General features: G+C 43.8%; 1 protein-coding gene across 1 annotated transcript in view; it reads left to right on the top strand.

Annotated features, from left to right (window-relative positions):
* The window catches only part of LOC114654212 (protein unc-13 homolog B-like), an 837,814-nt gene that overhangs the window by 666,314 nt on the left and 149,210 nt on the right, over positions 1-22,290 (top strand). Inside the window, 1 exon segment of the mRNA XM_051929449.1 lies at positions 21,792-21,935. Within this exon segment, the coding sequence (XP_051785409.1) occupies positions 21,792-21,935 (144 nt within the window).

Raw genomic sequence — 22,290 nt, forward strand, 5'->3', positions numbered from 1 at the left:
TTGATCTTTTCCATAACAAACTATAATACAGATCACATGGCAAGGAAAGAAAACAGATTCAAACACAAAGCCACTGAAGATCTCTTGTAACTCATCACGCTCTACCTTTCCATTGTCCAAACATTCTTGTTTATAATAAATGCCTGGAATATACAGTGGGTTTTCAAAATATTCAGACTTTTCACTTCCTGCACACTTTACTGTGTTGTAGATTTAATTTTAAATGGATAAATTTGCCATTTTTGCCATTAATCCAAACTCGGTAATCCATAATGACAAAGTGAAAACCTGTTTTCAGAAAGATTTGCAAATTTATTAAAAATCATAAAACTGAAATGTATTTATGTGTTCAAACCCTGTGCTGTGGCCACTCCAAAACGTGGTGAGATACATCCTGATGCTTTAATTATTTGATTAGAGTCCGCCTGTAGCATATTGAGTTGATTAGAAATTATTTAGAAAGGCACACACCTGTGTATATGAGGTCCTACAGTTTACACTGCATGTCAGGAAAAAAAACAAGCTATAAAATCCAAGGAACTATCTGTAGAACTCCATGATAAAATTGTGATAAGATGTAAATCAGGGCAAGGTTATTAAACCATTTCTAAAGCTTTTGACCCATTCCCAAACAACATAGTGGCCTCAATAATTGTGAAAATTGAAAAAGTTTTGAAACCACCAGAAATATTCTTAGAGTTGGCTGTTCGGCCAAACTGAGTAACCAGGCAAGAAGGGCTTTGGTCTCAGATTTGACCAAGAAACCCAACTGTCACTCTAACAGAGCTTTGGAAGTCCTTTGCTGAGATGGGAGAATCTGTCAGAAGAACAACCATCTTAGCAGCACTCCATCAATCAGGCATTTATGGTAGAGTAGCTAGACTGAAGGCACACTTAAGTAAAAGGCATGTGACCGGTTCTCTGGTCAGAAGAGACAAAAAATTTAGCTCTTTTGGCAGAACTCCAACCACTATGTCTGGCAAGGACTAGGCACTGCTCAGCACCTGCCTAATTACATCCCTATGGTGAAGAATGATGGTGGCAGCATCTGCTATGGCAGGGACAGGGAGGAATGGTCAGAATTGAGGGGATAAATGCAAAATAGCAAAATTATCTATTTAAAATTAAATCTGCAACACAATAAAGGATACAGAAAATGAAGGGGGTCCGAATATTTTCTGAATCCACTGCATCTACCAGATTTCATGAAAGCACTCATTCATAGGCTGCAAAATGTGTGAGTTTCACATCATCATGACCTTAATAATTATCTACATTATTTTCATGAATATATTTAAAAGTATTATTGTTTTTAGTTGGATATGGGCTGGTTGGGAATAATGATTTCCATTTCTCTTGCCTTTATATGTTTGAACTGATTTTTATTGTTTATATAGCTCCTAGGTAGTCCTGGGTATGACATTAAACTGCATCTGGCCCTGCAAGTGGTCCTCCAACTCGCAGGGAAATCATAGGGGTTGGTGGCAGGATTGGTGCTGCAGCCACTGTAAAAAAACTTCACAAAGCTCAGAGACTACAGAAAGGACTCATTTTTGCTCTCCGCGGGAGTAGCTCTGCTGAAGCCGCCCATAGGAAGGCTGCTCGCATCATGAAGGGAATGGGGGAAAGCCCTTGGGAGCCCCATCCCTGGAAAAGTCGAAATCGTTGGAGAGCCAATAGGGTCAGGTCTGTTGGGGATCGGAACTGGTGTGGTGCTGAGGCGTCGCCCGCTACACAGCAGCACTTGGGTCCCAATTTGAGGCGGCCCATACGGGTGGGCGCATGGAACATCTTGTCTCTCCAGCAAGATGATCATCTTCCTCTGCTGGCAGAGGAGCTGCGTAAACTCAGTGGCAGCACTCTCTGAGGTTGGGGGAAAGCCCTTGGGAGCCCCATCCCTGGAAAAGTCGAAATCGTTGGAGAGCCAATAGGGTCAGGTCTGTTGGGGATCGGAACTGGTGTGGTGCTGAGGCGTCGCCCGCTACACAGCAGCACTTGGGTCCCAATTTGAGGCGGCCCATACGGGTGGGGCCATGGAACATCTTGTGTCTCCAGCAAGATGATCATCTTCCTCTGCTGGCAGAGGAGCTGCGTAAACTCAGTGGTAGCACTCTCTGAGGTGCGCAGACCGGGGACTGGCCAGATCTCTGTAGGTAGATACACCTTTTATTGGTCTGGTTGGTCTTATGGCTGTCATATTCGGGGAGTAGCTGTTGCTGTAGCGGATTGGCTTCTTCCGATGGTGGTCCGATGTCACTCCTTTCAACGAGTGTATTATGAGACTCAGATTACAGCACTCTCTGGGGTGCCTTGTCTGTTGTCTCAGTGAGGGAGACATTTTATTCGCAACTTTGCTCGGTGGTTGATGGGTGCCCACGAGGTGACACTCCTCTGGTCATGGTTGACTGACAGGGCTGGCTATGAGGATTGTCTCGGTCCCCATGGGTCTGGGGACTGTGGTAAAAGTGGCTCCATGTTCCTTGACTTTGCAAAAGGTCAGGGGCTGCGAATGGTTGGATCCTGGTTCCAGCGCCCTGAACTCCATCGTTGGACTTGGTACTCCAATACTGGTGGTGCGGTAAAGGAGATCGATCACATCCTTGTGGGCAGACGCTGGAGGTTCTTGCAAAACTGCAGGGTCTACAGAAGTGCCCAGTTTATGAATTCTGACCACAGACTTGTTGTTGCTACTCTTAGGATCCAGCTTAGCTCCAGTAGGTTACCACCTACTAGGAAAATGAGCCTGGACTTGGCCATACTCCAAGACCAGGCTGTTTCTAATGAGTTTGCACGCAGTTTGTGTGAGGAACTTTTAGATTTGGGTATGACTGCCGATCCTAATGTGATATGGGAGACCTCCCGTGACAAGACCCTGAAGGTTGCTGAGGGTTGTGTTGGTGTTAACCGGTGTTCCCAGAAGGAGGTGTTTCATCTCTCAGGGGCACCCTGGATATCATCGAGAGGAGTCACAGCACACGGCTCAATGGCAACCGGGAACTGAGAAGCGACGGCTGCGGAGGGCTCTGAGGGCAGATAAAGAGGCGTTTTGTTAGAGGAATCTGTGAGTAAGTGACACACCAAATCTGTGGTCTAGCGACCCACATCCGGCCTTACAGAGGAATCGAAGCATTACGCACATCTGAATCTGTTACCCGGAGAGTCGCAGTCAGGACAGATGATGGAACGTCCTTACGGGTGACACTGCACGTTGTGACCCACTGTGCTGGCTACTTTGAGCAGATGTTCAAAGCTGATCCTCTGGCTAGAATGTTGGATATCTCTGGGTCCACGGTTCTTGAGGCTGATTCCTCCAATTAGCTGTGAACCACCCAATCTCACTGAGATTGCACAGGTGGTGAACCATCTGAGGGGGGGAAAGGCTGCAGGGATCTGTGGTATCCGGGGTGAGCTTCTCCAGGCTGGTGGTAAGGCTGTCCTCCTGGCATTGCAAGCAATCTTTGCTTCCATTTGGGAGACTAACATCATCCCAACTGACTGGAAAACGGGACTTGTTGTCCCTATCTGGAAAGGGATGGGGTGATCACCTGGACTGCAGCAACTACAGGGGGATAACACTGCTCTCGGTGCTGGGTAAGGTCCTTGCTAGGGTTGTCCTCAATAGGATCCCGTGATCACTTGCTTACCTACCAGCGACCGGAACAGTCTGGTTTTACGCCTAAGAAGTCTACCATCGACCACATCCTGGCACTGAGGGTACTCATGGATCGCAAACACAAATATCGGCAGCGTTTTCTTGCAGCCTTTGTCAATTTTCATAAAGCGTTCAACTCAGTTGATCGAGCTGCCCCTGTGGGACATCCTGAGGATTCGCAGGATCCCCTCGAGGTTGCTGGATATCATGGCCGGCCTGTACACTGGTACTGTGAGTGCTGTGCAGAGTGGAGGCAGGACCTCTGCGTTTTTCCCAATTGATTCTGGGGTTCGTCAGGGTGTGTTCTTGCACCAACTCTGTTCAATGCTTGTATGGACTGCGGTGTTGGGCAAGGTTGTGGGGTCCAGCGGCTTGTGGGACATCTGTTGGTGAAAAAAGGTTCACGGATCTTGACTTTGCTGACGATGCTGTGATCTTCGCGGAGTCCATGGAGGCTCTGATCAGGGCGCTTGAGAGACTGAGCGAGGATTCTGAGTGTCTGGACTTGCGAGTGTCCTGGATAAAAAGCAAGATCCAGGCCTTTAATGACCTCTTGGGCACAGCCATCAGCAGTGTGTTTCTTTGCATAGAATGTTGACCTTGTTGAGAGGTTTACTTACCTTGGCAGTGACATTCATGTCTCTGGCGACTCTTCCTATGAAGTCAGTAGACGGATTGGGAGAGCATGGGGGGCCATGAGGTCGCTGGAAAGGGGTGTGTGGCGCTCCGGATATCTATGCAAAAGGACGAAGGGCCAAGTCTTTAGGGTCCTGGTGCTTCCTGTCTTGCTATATGGTTGCGAGACATGGACGCTAACCAGTGACCTGAGACGAAGACTGGACTCCTTTGGTACTGTGTCTCTCCGGAAAATCCTTGGGTACCGTTGGTTTGACTTTGTGTCGAATGAGCGGTTGCTCATGGAGTTCCAAATGAGGCACATTACCTGCATTGTGAGGGAGCGTCAGTTTCGGCACTATGGCCATGTGGCGCGTTTCCCAGAGGGTGATCCAGCTCATAAGATCCTCATTGTTGGGGACCCAAGTGGCTGGACCAGACCAAGAGGTTGCCCAAGTAACACCTGGCTGCGGCAGATAGAGGGTCATTTCCGGAGGGTGGGACTGGACCACGTGTCTGCCTCGGGGGTTGCAAACCGGGATCCCGAGTTGTTTCGCTGTGTAGTGGGTGCGGCAACACACTGTACCAGTGCATGTTCCCCAACTTGACTTGACTTGATATAGCTCCACAAAATTATATTATATGGAGTTGACATTTTTACAACAATAAAGTGATATATTACTAAGGCCCACTATTTACTTTTTTTTTAGAAAGGCTGCAGCAGCAAACTAAAGTGGAAAGGTAATGCTACTTTATATTTCCTCACCTAGCAGTGCAGTTAGGATACTGATGCCAAATCTATCAATTAGAAACTGTTATTATGCATGAGATTATCACTGGTGTTCTCCCTTATCATGATCTGAGCAGCAGCATTATGACCAACCTGAAAACTGACAATTACAGATATGGGCCTCATATATAAAACTTTGGCTTAGATTTTACTTATTCTCGAAGGTAAAAAATGATGTATGCAAAAAAAAAAATCAGACTTACACAACCATATGTATGCCACACCAAGTTCTTTTATAAATCTCAAATCAACTTAAAGCTATGTGCTGAAGAACGTGCCTTTAGCCACTCCATATCACCACCTGTGAACTTTGAGGGTATTACTAACTGAAACGGAAAACTGCAAAAATATTCTTTTTGTTGGTCTCTCCTGCAGAGTCATAAATAAAAGAAAATGCCAAGAGTGGGAGAAAATGACAGTAGCTTAGTTTGGAGAGCAAAGTGTGGTGCTGAGGTATAAACCGTTGCATTCAGATCCCAATACGGGTGGTTCGACATGTGGTGGGTGTGGCAACGTGCTGTAATCAGCGCATGCTCCCAACCTCCTCCTCCTCTTGTCAGGCATTGCCCAGAATACCACTAGCATGAGTCGACACTGGCTGTATGCACAGACCAGTGGTATATTTAGAACATTTTTATTGAACTTCTCAAAGAATAAAATCATTTTTCCAAGTAAATTTTGTAATACATACAAGTCTCTTTATATTTGATATACAACATCCAAATGTCTTTGAACTGCCATTTTGTTATGTCCTGACAGACAGGGTCTGGATCATCAGTGCATTTCATTTTAACCTAAATCGGTTGGCAGTGGCAATACATGTTTCTACATTATGTTGTGGAATAATTCACAAGCCATCACAATGCATCAAACCGTTGTGGGGCCATATAACAGTGCACAGACTAACTAGCAGATAACTTTATCCAAAGTGATGTACAAAGCATATTATAATATATGACTTTTATAATAAATAAAGGTTCAACCACTGATCGTGTATAGGAATGTCTTTCATTATATATCCTCTCTTGTGGTGTACCCACTACCACCTGAAAGAAAGTTATTTGTAATGTGCTGAACTTAATTGCAATCCTAACAATTAGGCTTACTAACCAAGAAACCAATCATTACACACAGCATGACCCTAAAGTTTGCTTCCACACTATTTTATAAAATAAATTAATCGTAGGTTGAGTCGCAGCACCTGCAGTAACGTTATTTATACCATATTGAAGCATCACAAATTAACTGTATATTATTTGAAGGAAAGTGCTGTTTACAAAAGCAAATTCATTCTGTCATGGTGCCTTTATTACAATGTATGCAGTCATTTGCACCAGTTACATTAGGAAAATCATCAATTAATGCAAAATGAATTTTGATCTTGGCTTGCCAAAAACCTGACCATAGGGATATTGCATGTATCTAGTGTGACAGATAAGGGCGCCTGTCGACCCCTTGAACCCTCAGACCACACGTCAGACACCAGGTAAAAGTCCAATAATAATATTTATTATTATAAATAAGTACACAAAGCACCCTCCTCTCCACAATACTCAATAAATCTACAATAATACACTAAACAATAATCAATACAATCCTCCACTCTCCCAGACGCTTAGCCACCCCTGCCTCCCAACTCAGCTCAACGTCTGGGATCTCCTAAAGTCCTTTTAGAGTCTGTGACCCAGAAGTGCTTCTGAACCCTCACTCCATGTGACTTCTTAGCACTTCCGGGTCAGATCAAAACTCTTCTTTTTCATCCTGGAGGCACGTCATTTCTTCTGCCCATGTGACTGGGACGTACTTCCAGGGTGTAGGGAAAATAGTCCTTACTCCTCCCTGCAGCGTTCTCTGGCGGCCCCCATGGTATCCAGCAGGGCTGTGAATTAAAAGTCCACTGTCCATAATTCCCTGCTGGCATTCGAGCACTTCCACGCTTCAAGGAGGTCTCCACCTAGCGGCCTGGGGGTATTGGCCGGGATGAATGGCTGGCCATATCCCACTCTAGGTAGCGTCTTAATTAATTATGCCATCCCATACAGATAGCATGAAACGGCTCAGGGATAACTGTAAGTTCACAAGCAGCCAGTTCACACTGAAAGCGCCTGTCACGAAGAGCTGTTTCTGTGATGTTTTTTTCCCCAAAGACAGGTAGTAATGACTTCACAGTATAAATTATCAGATGTTTCACTGTTTGAACAGGACTCACAACTTATGAAACATTTAACAAAAATGTTTCTAATTTATGAAATGGAAAAGAGAGAGGATATCTTAAACTCTTGTCATTCTCAGTTTTTTTTATATAGTTTTGTCTGAAGCAGTTTAAGAACATTGCCATTTGTGAATTGTTTAACTTTTTGGATTAGGAAAGATGCCACAATTGAACTAAAACTAACATTTCTGGGTCAAAAATAATGCATTTAGTTGCCTGCAAAAATAAAATGTTTAATTGTCTGCTGGCATGATTAAGAGCAGAATGTGAAGAAAATGAATGGAGAGCTGAAAAAAAAATAAAAATCATTTTTACAATGGCTGAGGTAACAACTTTCATGTTCGAAATCTCACAGTTAAATTGCAGTTTACTTGACAATGTAGAAACATGCTTGTATTCTAAAAGGAGACATGTAGGATTTATGTTTCTTAGAAAATGAGTGGAAATACATAATCGAGTTTTAACAGTTTGGTCATGCAAATGTGTTATGGATATAAGAGTTTGATTCCCAAATGTTCTAAAAATGCCAAAAAATGCCCCAAAAAATACTCTATAAAGTCCTAATGTGAATCTTAAAATTACAGAGAATTTTAAAGCTGTCCATATTTCATATAATGTTTATTCACTTATATTTAATATTTTTTGTTCATTTTTGTCTTAATTGCCCAACCAATATCTTTTTAATAGGACTCGGCATTTGCCTTGACATCAGTGATAACAGAGCCTAGTAATGTTCACGTTATGTTTCCATCCTCTTCCACTTATCCAAGTTTGGGTCGCGAGGGGCAGCGCTTGAGCAGAGATGCCCAGACTTCCCTCTCCCCGGCCACTTCTTCTAGTTCTTCCGGGGGAATCCCAAGGCGTTCCCAGGCCAGCCGGGAGACATAGTCCCTCCAGCGTGTCCTGGGTCTTCCCCGGGGCCTCCTCCCGGTCGGACGTGCCCGGAACACCTCAGCAGGGAGGCGTCCAGGAGGCATCCTGATCAGATGCCCGAGCCACCTCATCTGACTCCTCTCGATGCGGAGGAGCAGCGGCTCTACTCTGAGCCCCTCCCCGGATGATTGAGCTTCTCACCCTATCTTTAAGGGAGAGCCCAGACACCCTGCGGAGAAAACTCATTTCAGCCACTTGTATTCGCGATCTTGTTCTTTCGGTCAATACCCATAGCTCATGACCATAGGTGAGGGTAGGAACATAGATCGACTGTTAAATTGAGAGCTTTGCCTTATGGCTCAGCTCCTTTTTCACCACGACAGACCGATGCGGAGCCTGCATCACTGCGGACGCCGCACCGATCCGCCTGTCAATCTCACGCTCCATTCTTCCCTCACTCGGTGAACAAGACCCCGAGATACTTGAACTCCTCCACTTGAGGCAGGATCTCGCTCCCAACCCTGAGAGGGCACTCCACCCTTTCTGGCTGAGGACCATGGTCTCGGATTTGGAGGTGCTGATTCCCATCCAGCCGCTTCACACTCAGCTGCGAACCGATCCAGAGAGAGCTGAAGATCACGGCCTGATGAAGCAAACAGGACAACATCATCTGCAAAAAGCAGTGACCCAATCCTGAGTCCACCAAGCCGGACCCCCTCAACACCCTTGCTGCACCTAGAAATTCTGTCCATAAAAGTTATGAACAGAATTGGTGACAAAGAGCAGCCCTGGCGGAGTCCAACTCTCACTGGAAACGGGTTCGACTTACTGCTGGCAATGCGGACCAAGCTCTGACACCAGTTGTACAGGGACTGACCAGCTCTTATCAGGGGGTCCGGTACCCCATACTCTCGGAGCACCCCCCACAGGATTCCCTGAGGGACATGGTCGAATGCCTTTTCCAAGTCCACAAAAACACATGTAGACTGGTTGGGCGAACTCCCATGCACCCTCCAGGACCCTGCTAAGGGTGTAGAGCTGGTCCACTGTTCTGTGACCAGGACGAAAACCACACTGTTCCTCCTGAATCCGAGGTTCGACTATCCGACGGACCCTCCCTCTCCAGAACCCCCCGAATAGATTTTTCCCAGGGAGGCTGAGGAGTGTGATCCCTCTGTAGTTTGAACACACCCTCCGGTCCCCCTTCTTAAAGAGAGGGACCACCACCCCAGTCTGCCAATCCAGAGGCACTGTCCCTGATGTCCATGCGATGTTGCAGAGACATGTCAACCAAGACAGCCCTACAACATCCAGAGCCTTGAGGAACTCCGGGCGTATCTCATCCACCCCCGGGGCCCTGCCACCAAGGAGTTTTTTTGATCACCTCGGTGACCTCAGTCCCAGAGATGGGGGAGCCCACCTCCGAGTCCCCAGGCTCTGCTTTCTCATTGGAAGGCATGTTAGTGGAATTGAGGAGGTCTTCGAAGTACTCCCCCCACCGACCCACAACGTCCCGAGTCGAGGTCAGCAGCGCACTATCCCCCACCATACACAGTGTTGACACAGCAGTGCTTCCCCCTCCTGAGACGCCGGACGGTGGACCAGAATCTCCTCGAAGCCGTCCGAAAGTCATTCTCCATGGCCTCCCCAAACTCCTCCCATGCCCGAGTTTTTGCCTCAGCAACCACCGAAGCCGCATTCCGCTTGGCCTGCCGGTACCTATCAGCTGCCTCCAGAGTCACACAGGACAAAAGGGACCGGTAGGACTCCTTCTTCAGCTTGACGGCATCCTTCACCACTGGTGTCCACCAACGGGTTCGGGGATTGCCGCCACGACAGGCACCGACTACCTTACGGCCACAGCTTCCGGTCAGCCGCCTCAACAATAGAGGCATGGAACATGGCCCCATTCGGACTCAATGTCCCCCACCTCCCTCGGGACATGGTCGAAGTTCTGCCGGAGGTGGGAGTTGAAGCTACTTCTGACAGGGGGCTCTGCCAGATGTTCCCAGCAGACCCTCACAACACGTTTGGGCCTACCAGGCCTGACCGGCATCCTCCCCCACCATCGGAGCCAACTCACCACCAGGTGGTGATCAGTTGACAGCTCCACCCCTCTCTTCACCCGAGTGTCCAAGACATGTGGCCGCAAGTCCGACGACACGACCACAGAGTCGATCATCGAACTGAGGCCTAGGGTGTCCTGGTGCCAAGTGCACATATGAACACCCCTATGCTTGAACATGGTGTTCGTTATGGACAATCCGTGACGAGCACAGAAGTCCAATAACAAAAACACCACTCGGGTTCAGATCGGGGGGGCCATTCCTCCCAATCACGCCCTTCCAGGTCTCACTGTAATTGCCCACGTGAGCATTGAAGTCTCCCAGCAGTATGAGGGAGTCCCCAGAAGGTGTGCCCTCCAGCACCCCCTCCAGGGACTCCAAAAGGGTGGGTACTCCGAACCGCTGTTCGGTGCATACGCACAAACAACAGTTAGGACCCGTCCCCCCCCCCCAAGGCGGAGGGAGGCTACCCTCTCGTCCACCGGGGTAAACCCCAATGTACAGGCTCCAAGTCGGAGGGCAATAAGTATGCCCACACCCGCTCGGCGCCTCTCACTGGGGGCAACTCCAGAGTGGTAGAGAGTCCAGCCCCTCTCAAGGAGATTGGTTTCAGAGTCCAAGCTGTGCGTCGAGGTGAGCCCGACTATATCTAGCCGGAACCTCTTGACCTCGCGCACTAGCTCAGGCTCCTTCCCCTTCAGAGAGGTGACATTCCACGTCCCAAGAGCCAGCTTCTGTAACCGAGGATCAGACCACCAAGGTCCCCGCCTTCGGCCACCACCCAACTCACACTTCATCCGACCTCCTTGGCCCCTCCCGTAGGTGGTGAGCCCATGGGAAAGGGGACCCACGTTGCCTCTTCGGGCTGTGCCCGGCCAAGCCCATGGGTGCAAGCCCAGCCACCAGGCGCTCGCCATCAAGCCCCACCTCCAGGCCTGGCTCCAGAAGGGGGCCCCGGTGACCCACGTCCCGGGCAAGGGAAAGCGCTGTGCAAATTTTGTATTCATCATGGAGCTCTCAATTTACCAGTCGATCTATGTTCCTACCCTCACCTATGGTCATGAGCTATGGGTAGTGACCGAAAGAACGAGATCGCGAATACAAGCGGCTGAAATGAGTTTCCTCCGCAGGGTGTCTGGGCTTTCCCTTAAAGATAGGGTGAGAAGCTCAGTCATCCGGGAGGGGCTCAGAGTAGAGCCGCTGCTCCTCCGCATCGAGAGGAGTCAGATGAGGTGGCTCGGGCATCTGATCAGGATGACTCCTGGACGCCTCCCTGGCGAGGTGTTCCAGGCACGTCCAACCGGGAGGAGGGCCCCGGGGAAGACCCAGGACACGCTGGAGGGACTATGTCTCTCGACTGGCCTGGGAACGCCTTGGGATTCTCCCGGAAGAGCTAGAAGAAGTGGCCGGGGAGAGGGAAGTCTGGGCATCTCTGCTCAAGCTGCTGCCCCCCGCGACCCGACCTCGGATAAGCGGGAGACAATGGATGGATGGATGGATCATGGAGGTTTGAACCGCTCTTTGTCTCATCCCTCACCTAGGACCAGTTTGCCTTGGGTGGCCCTACCAAGGGCATAAAGCCCCAGACAACAAAGCTCCTAGGATCATTGGGACACGCAAACCCCTCCACCACGATAAGGTGGCGGTTCGAGGAGGGGCACGTTATGTTTATTAATCAATTTATCATATTATTTTAATAGCACAGAATAAATTTCTATTTCTACAATAACAATACAAATGTCATAGCATGCCAGGCTGGCAATACTGGCAATTTTGTTTTCGATCTGATACCAGGAGATACTGAGACCAGTATTGTCGACACCTATAACAGTACTGATGCAGCCAGAGTGTTATCTTGCAAGAATGGTTAATCTTCTATAAAAACGTACAGTATGTGTGGCCATCAAACAGTCACATTTTAAAGACTTTGCATTAGTAGACTATTACATATAGTACCAAAGATCAGACTTATTTGCCTGTTTATTAATTAAACATGTTCAGTTCTTGCAAGCGATCTATGGAACAACAATAAGCATTAGCATCACATTTTTTCTCTACATAAAAGCATTTCAATTTTTGGCTGAAAAAAAATGACATTTTATTTTTTAACTGTAAAGTACGCAGTCAGAAGTAATGTCAATGTCAATTTATTTATGTAGCACATTTAAAACAACATAGTAATGCTGTGGCCAAAGTGCTTTACAATAATAGAATAAAAGAAAAACAAAACAATTAACATAAATAGAAATAAAATATATGAATGTAAAATAAAATACATAATAAATAGAAGTAATGTAATATACATAAAAAATAGAAGTAATATTATATAATCACAAAGAGAAAACCATCAGTATTACTGAAGGTCACGGAATGCAAGTGAATAGAAATGAGTCTTCAATCTTGTTTTGAACAGTTCAATTGTAGACGACTCCTTTACAGTATATGATGAGGTAAAGAGTTCCACAGGCGAGGCGCAGCAGCTGCAAAAGCCCTGTTCCCCTTGGTTTTACACTTGGTACGAGGGACAACCAGAGACAGCTGACCAGAAGATCTAAGCACTCTAGATGGCTGATGTAAAACACACAGTTCAGATAAATCAGGGGCAAGCCCATGTAAAGATTTAAAAACTAGCAGCAAGATTTTAAAGTCAATTCGAAAACTGACAGGCAGCCAGTGTAAAGAAGCTAAAATAGGAGAAACAGAGTCATACTTTCTTGCCCCAACCAGAAAGCGAGCGGCAGCATTTTGGACCAACTGTAACCTGTGTATCAGGGATTTATTAATCCCAGAATACAGCGAGTTGCAGTAATCGAGGTGAGAAAAAATAAACGCATGAGTAGCTATCTCAAGATCCCTAGAAGATAAAAAAGGCTTTATCTTACCTAATAGACGAAGTTGGAAAAAGCAACTCTTGACTACAGAATTTACTTGTTTCTCAAAGAGAGGTTACTATCAAAGGTAACACCAAGATTGCGGACTTGAGATTTGGAAAAGACAGAGAAAGAGCCGAGAAGTCCAAGACCAATTTGGGCTTTAGCTGATGGACCCACTATAAGCACCTCTGTTTTATTTTGATTTAGATCAAGAAAATTATTAGCCATCCAGGATCTTAGTTCAGACAGACAGTTGTAGAGTTGCAGACAGGAATATAAACCTGAGTATCATCAGCATAGCAGTGAAAAGAAATGTTAAATTTCCTAAAAATTGCTCCAATAGGGTGAAGGTATATGGAGAATAAAATAGGACCCAAAATGGATCCCTGAGGAACACCATATTTAAGAGGAGCAGTAAATGAAGAAGAGGAATTAAAAGTCACTGAAAAGTGTCTACCAGTTAAATATGACCTGAACCAGTTAAGAGCAGCCCCTTTAAGCTCAACAAGATGTTCAAGCCGCAATAGCAATATCTCATGGTCAATGGTGTCAAAGGCAACGGATAGGTCAAGGAGGATAAGGACTGCTGCATCACCTGAGTCAGTAATAAGAAAGATGTCGTTGAACACTTTCAGGAGAGCTGTTTCAACACTATGATAACGCCTAAAGCCAGATTGGTAGATCTCAAATAAATTATTGGAGTTAAGGTGATCAACCAATTGATTATAAATAATTCTTTCTAGAATTTTAGCCAGAAATGGCAGTTGGGAAATTGAACGAAAATTGGCTAAAACTCCAGGATCTAATTCTGCCATTTTCAGATGAGGATGGACTGCAGCATGTTTAAAAAATGAGGGCACAACCCCCGAAATAATAGAATCATTGATGATGGCTAGTAAGGGTGGGCCCAACACATCAAAGGCTTCCACTAAGAGACGTGGTGGTACAATATCCAGAGGACTGGGGGCTGGTTTAAGGGTGTCAATAGTTCTTTTTAGCTGTGAAAGTGAGACTAGATCAAAGGATTCTAAGACAATGTCATGATTAACAGTCGAAAGTTCATAGCCCGTTTGAACAATGCCACGGCGGATAGTATTGATTTTGCTGACAAAGAATGATAGAAACTGGTCACATGAATTTGATCCCATCGCAGAGTGGGTGTGAATGGCCACATTAATTGAATTAAATAAGACCCTAGGATTCTTTGAGTGACGGGATACTTAATCGGCAAAGAAGTTTTGTTTCGTTATCTTAACTTCAACCTGGAAATTGACAAGAGAAGTCCTAAAAATCTGTTTAGAGACAATCAGTCCATCTTTTTTCCAACACCATCCAGCAGTTCGACAGGCGCGGCGCAGTGATCGTATATTTTCATTTAGACAGGGAGCAGGTCTACCCTTATTACAGCGTATCTTGGGCGGAGCAATTGAGTCTAAAATCATTTTACAGGAAGAATTAAATTTTACAACAGAATCATCGATACCATTATTTTGGTCATGCACATAAAGACTAGAGAAAATGGTTTTAAAATCAGATATAATAGAAGAATTTAAAAAGCGCGAGCAGCGTGGGGGACAGCTATTAGTCGGGACATCAACAGTAATATTCAGATCCATCATTATAGAATAATGATCAGTAAAAGAAACATCACATAAATCAATATTATTCACTGAAATATCACGAGTAAGAACGAGATCAAGGGTGTGACCGAGAGAGTGGGTTGGCACATTAATATGCTGTATAAAATCAATTGAGTTCAAAAATGGTAAAAAGTCATTGACCAAAGGTTTCGATTGACAACAAATGTGAATGTTGAAATCATCAACAACAAAAACTTTATCATGAGAGAGGGTGATATCAGCCAAGAGATCAGAGAATTCAGAGATGAAAGTATCATTAATTACAGGAGGTCTATAAACCACGGCAAACAGCAGAGAAGGGGAGCTGCACACTTCGAAAAGTTGAAGTTCAAAGCTGCTAAACGGACCCCTTGTAAGGCTCCGACACAAGAACATACTTTTAAAAAATAGTGGCAATGCCCCTCCACGACGTGTCAGGCGAGGAGAGTTTAAAAGTGAATAACCGGATGGAGTCATGTCAGTAAAACAAGAAGAGTCACCATTTAAAATCCAAGTCTCCGTGATGAAGAAGAAATCCAGATTATTTGAGGTAATGAAGTCTTACAGAATAAACGTTTTATTAGACACTGATCTCATGTTCAAGAGAGCAGCCTTGATAGAGGTAGAAGAGCGTGTTGCAGGATAAGCACGGGTGAGCGTGCGAAGATTAGCAGTGTTTACTACTCTATTGCAGGCCGAGAAAAAGTGATGCTGTCTTGAAATGGAGAAATTAAATCCGGTGTTCAGCGCCCATGAACCAGTGATGGAGTCCTGAGCAGGAGTAGATTGGTCATAGACGACTCGCAGGCATCGGGAATCAGAGCTCTGGGACTTGAGTCGGCATTGTTTAACAGCATTTCCGTCTCTTTTCCCACGACGGCGGCGGGTGCGTTTGGGTCTCCGAGGGGCATTCAACTCACTGATACAGGTGAACACTGGCGTCCAGGTGAAGAAGTCAGGAGATGAATAAAACAAAGGTGGAGGTTCACAAAAAATCCAATCAGGAGATGAAAATTGAGAGGAAAGCAAGCCAGAAAATATGTTTAGTAAAGACTCACGATCATAGGACAGTGGCCGTTGGGATAAACTAAAACATAAAAACAAAGTTAAAACATAGGCTAGAGAGACGAGCAAATGGCCAGCCACCCCAGTCGGCGCCATCTTCCAATTAAAAGTATTAAAGTATTAAAAGTATAATGATGCAAATACCGAGCAAGCGTCACTTTCTTTCCTACATTGCCTCACAGCTGAGTCCCTATACTTGCTTTTTATTTATCTGTTATACATTATTTGTAGGCTGCTATTGCAGTTACATGTTTGTTTAAATATAAATCTGAATAGTTTGTTTAAATAAAAAATAACACTGTTTAAATGGAAAGAAAGTACCTTATCCTTCTTATATTATATAGGCAACCATTATTAACATGGTGATTTGCACTTTTTAAAAAAAAATTACAATCTTTGTTTAAATAAAACTGTCAGGCACTCGGATCCTTAACAGATCAAACTGGCAGACCCTAAGTCCTTGATAGAGGGACCAAGGTCAGTGTGATAGTAAGAGATGCAGACACAGAAATGTAATTTGACAAAATGTACAATTTATTGTGCAATAAATAGCTAAAACAGCAAGAAGGCAAAGGAAAAAAATCCAACAGCTTATAGAATGTTCTAAAAATGCACAGAAAATATCTCAAGTAATAAAACAAAAAAAATTACTGTGAAAATTGCACCCATCCAATTGTTGTTCCATCAGGGTGGTTTACGCCCTACAGATTTCTGTTATTAACAGACTCACAGCTTATCCTTCTTTTTTTCCCCCTTGCTACTTTCCCAAAAGGCTTTTATAAATAAGTTCAAACAATCAGCTGACAAGGGTCCTGGACACCCATTCCCCTGTCACTCATCTCGTGCCCCTTTAACACTAGAATTACCAGAGCCTACAAAAAAACTCGTAAATCTGGCCCACCTTAAATCCGTTCGCACCTCTCCCTCAGCATCTTTTATCCTGTAAATGTGCCGATAAAGACAAGCAGCCTGCTATTCCATCCCCCACCGCCGCAGACCGTGCACAAAGTTCTCCCAGCTCATGCCTTGACTGATTATCTAGGAGTGAATTCTTGGAGTTTTAGAATGGAAATAATAGATCGTTATTTGGAACACATGCATTTCATGTGTGTTCCTTTTCTATAATAATCAGTGTAAACACATTGTTAAAACAGAAACGTTTGTCATATTTTAGTAGTAAATGACAAAATGTTGGCATAAACTATATAATGTGTGAAGCCTGAAGTCCAAAGATCAAAATAACACTTTCACAAAAGGTTCAAGGACGATACAACAGCTTCCGTGGCATAGCAGTAAGATTTGCTGACTTGTAATCAAGAGTGCCCGGTTCGATCCCGTCTGCCTCCTGTATTTGCCGTTTTCAGTAGTGAACTGCTCTTATTGTTAATATTATACAGTACACACATACATTTGGTTTGCGTCTGTAACAGACGGTGTACATTTATAGGACCTGTGACAGTTACCATTTTTTTTTTTTTCACTTTTATTCTCTCAGTCATGATCGCGATACATACTTCCGCCCTAGGGATCTGAGGCTGTTAGTTTTTTTTTTGAAACTGGAAGTAACTGTAGATGTGAGTGGTGTTTTGAGGCAAATGGAACTGGACATTCTCTGATCTGGAGGGATAAAAGCTGACACACAAATGCTGGTGAATCCGCCTTCTTCGTGTCTCACCGTCACTTGATTTTTTTGTATTCAGTTTATTGAGAGTTCATGCTCATTAGTATGCACCTTATGGTCTATGATGTCAAAAAAAAAAAATAAACAGAGACATTGGTATATATGATATTTGGAATTATTCATTTTATGACCTGTATAGTACATTTTGGAAAACATTGTGGCACAGATGCAACATTATTCATATTCATTCGCATTACACGGAGTGTTTTTTTTCCCTGACCTTGCCAGTCCCCACATGTTGCTGTTTCTTTTGTACTCCAGGACATGCAGAGGAAAGAATAGTACAGAGTGGTCAGTTCAGCGCTATATGCAATCATCACATTCAAATGTTAACAGTTCAAACACACGCAAGGACCCGTCCTTCCTACATTTACGACGTGTGTACCTGTTGCAATGCACACACTTCTGTCTATACTGTGGTTTCTATTATGTGTGATAATAGAATGTGTAATTATAATATGAATAATGTTGCATCCGTGCCACAATTTTTTCTGAAATGTACTATACAGGTCATAAAATGAATAATTCCAAATATCATATACTGTATACCAATGTTTCTTTTTTTTTTTTTTTTTTTTGACATTTTTTGACATAGACCATAAGGTGCATACTAATTCAGCGGTCGCAGGAACACTCAATAAAACTGAATAAAAAAAATCAAGTGATGGTGAGATACAAAGAAGGCAGATTCACCAGCTTTTATCCCTCCAGATCAGAAAATGTCCAGTTCCATTGCCTCAAAACATCACTCACATCTACAGTTACTCGCAGTTTCAAATAAAAACTAACAGTGTTAGATCCCTAGGGCGGAAGTATGTATTGTGATTGTGACTGAGAGAATAAAAGTGAAAAAAAACGGTAACTTTCACAAGTACTATAAATGTACACTGTCTGTTACAGACGCAAAACAAATGTATGTGTGTACTGTATAATATTAACAATAAGAACAGCTCACTACTGAAAACGGCAAATACAGGAGGCAGATGGGATCGAACCGGGGACTCTTGATTACAAGTCAGCAAATCTTACCGCTACGTCGCGGAAGCTGTTGTATCGTCCTTGAACCTTTTGTGAAAGTGTTTATTTGATCTTTGGACTTCAGGCTTCACACATTATATAGTTTATGCCAACATTTTGTCATTTACTACTAAAATATGACAAAACGTTTCTGTTTTAACAATGTGTTTACGCAGATTGTTATAGAAAAGGAATACACATGAAATGCATGTGTTCCAAATAACGATCTATTATTTCCACTCTAAAACTCCAGGACTTCACTCCCGGATAATCAATCAAGGCATGAGCTGGGAGAAGTTTGTGCACGGTCTGCGGTGGTGGGGGATGGCACATTTACAGGACAAAAGACGCTGAGGGAGAGGTGCGAACAGATTTAAAGTAGGCCAGATCTATGAGTTTTTTCGTAGGCTTTTGTAATTCTAGTGTTAAACCAGGAAGTTTTCCGCGCACACATGTTCTCCTGTTCAACAAATGGCACTAGTTCTCACTCACGTATGCTTCCTGACACCTGCACAGGATTTCCTCAACTGCGCCTCTTCAGGTGACAACAAAAGCAGCAAAAAAAAAAATATTTAAAAACAAATGCAGTGTTTAAGGATTTATTGCTGTGCCCTATCTTGCTGCCTCGAAGCCCTCGGCAGCAAGCAAGCGCTTGCGGAGGAAATGGATGAGCGGTTGGCGATACAGCCCCCCGAGAGCCCGTCGAGGAGAGACAACACCAACACTATCTAAAATCCTCCCAAGTCGTGTCACCCGGTGACCGCTGACATTGTCCTACACTCCTTCATGAGCACCAGAAAGGATGTAGCTATGTGCCATTTCTCAAAATTTTATTTATAATACCGCGGATGGACAGGGCACAGTTAATTATACACATTAGGACACCTCTGGGAGGAACTATAACTGTCCTGCAAGAAGCTGATAAGGGCTAATATACACCTACATTGTGGTGAAGGGAATTGCATCTTCATAAAAACATTGTACTGTTTTAAATAAAGGTGCATTTAAAAAATACTGACTGTAATAATATCTTCCAGACTATAACACACCATACCTACCCATAACATTATGTTGTAGTAGAGGTCTAGGTGTCCTTTAGAGAGATAATGTGCACACCTAAGGAGGTGTGAGAGGAGATTCCATACCAGACAGGTAAAGATAGGTGGGTCACGGTCACAAGGCATAAGGTAAAGGGTTCACACTGTTCGGTAGCATCAACCCCAGAACTGGGATTTCAGCTCTGTGTCTCTGAATATTCTGAGGTTGTAGGCAAGGATGTGGATCTTTTACTAACATGCTAGAATTCTATGAGGAAGCAACAACAGGGTATGATCAAAGTGGAACATGTGATAGTATTTATCTTGACTTTCAGAAAGCATTTGATAAGGTGCAATATGAAAGGTTGGGCATCAAACTAAACGAAGTGGGAGTTTAGGGTGATCTTTGTAGATGAGTGCAAAATTGACTCAGACACAGGAAGCAGAGGGTTATGGTAGGTGAACCCTTGTCAAAATCAGAATTGGCTGATTTTAAGAGTGGTGTTCCACAGGGCCAGTGTTAGTGCCGCTGCTACTTTTAATATAGATAAATGTTTTGGATAGGGATATAAGTAACAAGCTGGTTAACTTTGCAGATAATACCAAAATAGGTGATTGGCCGATAATCTGAACTATTACAGAGGGACCTGGACAGCATACAGGCTTGGGCAGATTTGTAGCAGATGAAACAGGTGGCGCAGTGGTAGTGCTGCTGCTTGCAGTAAGGAGACTGTGGGAGATTGTGGGTTCGCTTCCCGGTTCCTCCCTGTGTGGATAGCGCTTTGAGTACTGAGAAAAGCACTATATAAATGTAATCAATTATTATTATTAATTTTATGTCAGTAAATGTAAAATATTGAATGTAGACAGTAAAAATGTTAGGTTTGAATATGCAATGGAAGGTCTGAAAAAAGTACATCTTATGAGAAGGATTTAGCAGTCTTTGTGGACCTTACACTATCAACTTCCAGACAGTATTCAGAAGCCATTGCTAGGCTGAATAGCACAATGTGTTGAGTATAAGTCCAAGGAGGTTATGGTCAAGCTTTATAACGTACTGTTAAGGCCTCATCTGGAGTACTGTGTGCAGTTTCAGTGTCCAGGATACAAAAAAGCCATAGCAGCATTATAAAAAGTCCAGAGAAGAGTAACTAGGTTGATTGCAGGGCTACAGGTATGAATTATGAAAAAATATTAAAAGAGCTGAGCCATTTCAGTTTAAGCAAAAGAAGATTAAGAGGAGCCCTGATTGAAGTGTTTTAAAAGTATGCAGGGAATTAGCACAGTGGATCAAGGCTGTTATTTTAATATGAATTCATCAAGAACAGGGGGACATAGTTTGTAAACTTGTTAAAGGTAAATGTTTAAACAGAATAAAAGTCCTTGAGGGGGGCGTGACTAGAATGCTGACAGTCCACTAGATGGCAGTATGTGGTCCTTTGTCAGTTTCAAAGGTAACAATGTTAACCCTATCATGGGATTCAGGAATGCAAATAAATCAGGCACTTTCAGAGAAAGCACTGATTGGAGTTTGTGTAGCCAAAGAAGGTCTCCTCTGACCCAGAAAAAAAATCCTAGGGACATGGTCTAATCAGTAAAGTAGTGGTTAAGGCTTCAAAGTTGTGGGTTCAAATCTTGCTACTGACACTGTGTGACCATGAGCAAGTTGCTTCACCTGCCTGTGCATCAATTGGAAAAAAAAACAAAACCAATTGTGTCTCAAATGTTTTAATTCCTCTATAATAAAGATGTCAGCCAAATAAATAAATATTAATGCAATTAATGAAATGAGTATAGAAAAAGGCTCATTGATGAGAAAAAATGAGGATAGTTTTGAAAGAGACAAGAGTCGAAAAAGGAGAGATTTTGATTGTACTTGAATGGTAACCAAATGGGGATGCCACCCATCTGATGGATGGGTAATGCCTGTTAAGGAACATCCACAGGAGCAGAGGACAGTTTGTACTTTTATGTTTTCCCTTTGTCTGCTCCTCCTCTGCATGTTTAAAATGAAAGTAAATATACCATTTTGATATCATGAACCTGCTTTGAATTGTTGATGGTATTAGGAAATATTAGCAGGGGCATCTCCTCTTACAGTCTGTTCCCATAGCTCTATTAACCCCAAACCATTGAGAATTTTCATTTGTATGTTGCTCAAACTTGTCATAAACATTTCCCATTCCTTCCCTCATGCTTATGTAGTTCAACCAGGGTTTGATATAGCATACTGTATTTTACAATTATCAAGTCTTTCTCAACTAAGCAATTTACTCATTTCATCTACACAGTTCCAACAGACTTCAGAGCATGCCCTGTTCTCCTGCTCTGTAGTAGATGTCTTCACGCAGCTTAACCAGAGTTATGAGATCATTAGGAAGCTGGAATGTCCTGACCCTACCATCCTTGGATATTACAACAGGAGGTTTGCAAAGGTAATCATTACATTGTTAACTCACTATAATATGTTTTGACTACATTTATGCCAAACAAATTTTTGTTACAAAAATGCTTTTGCACAAATCCTTTGTGTGGTCAACATTCCTTAATCTGTAAACTCTCAAGAAAGATCAGGTTTATTGAGCCAAAGTGTATATTTTCTATTACTAAATGGGCCATAAGTACCTTCTGTCCTAAAGACAGTGTATGACTTTTAGAGATTGTTAATTTAGGCTTGCTGTTGGAACTGGTGGTACTGAAAGTTCATAGTCCAGTCTAGCGCGTGGATTTTTGAAATTGGTGTACTTTAGGTTGCTACTAGGAGAGTAAAAGACACTTGACCGAGTGAAA

The sequence above is a fragment of the Erpetoichthys calabaricus genome, chromosome 7, assembly GCF_900747795.2.
Source record: "Erpetoichthys calabaricus chromosome 7, fErpCal1.3, whole genome shotgun sequence".
Classification (NCBI taxonomy): Eukaryota; Metazoa; Chordata; class Cladistia; order Polypteriformes; family Polypteridae; genus Erpetoichthys; species Erpetoichthys calabaricus.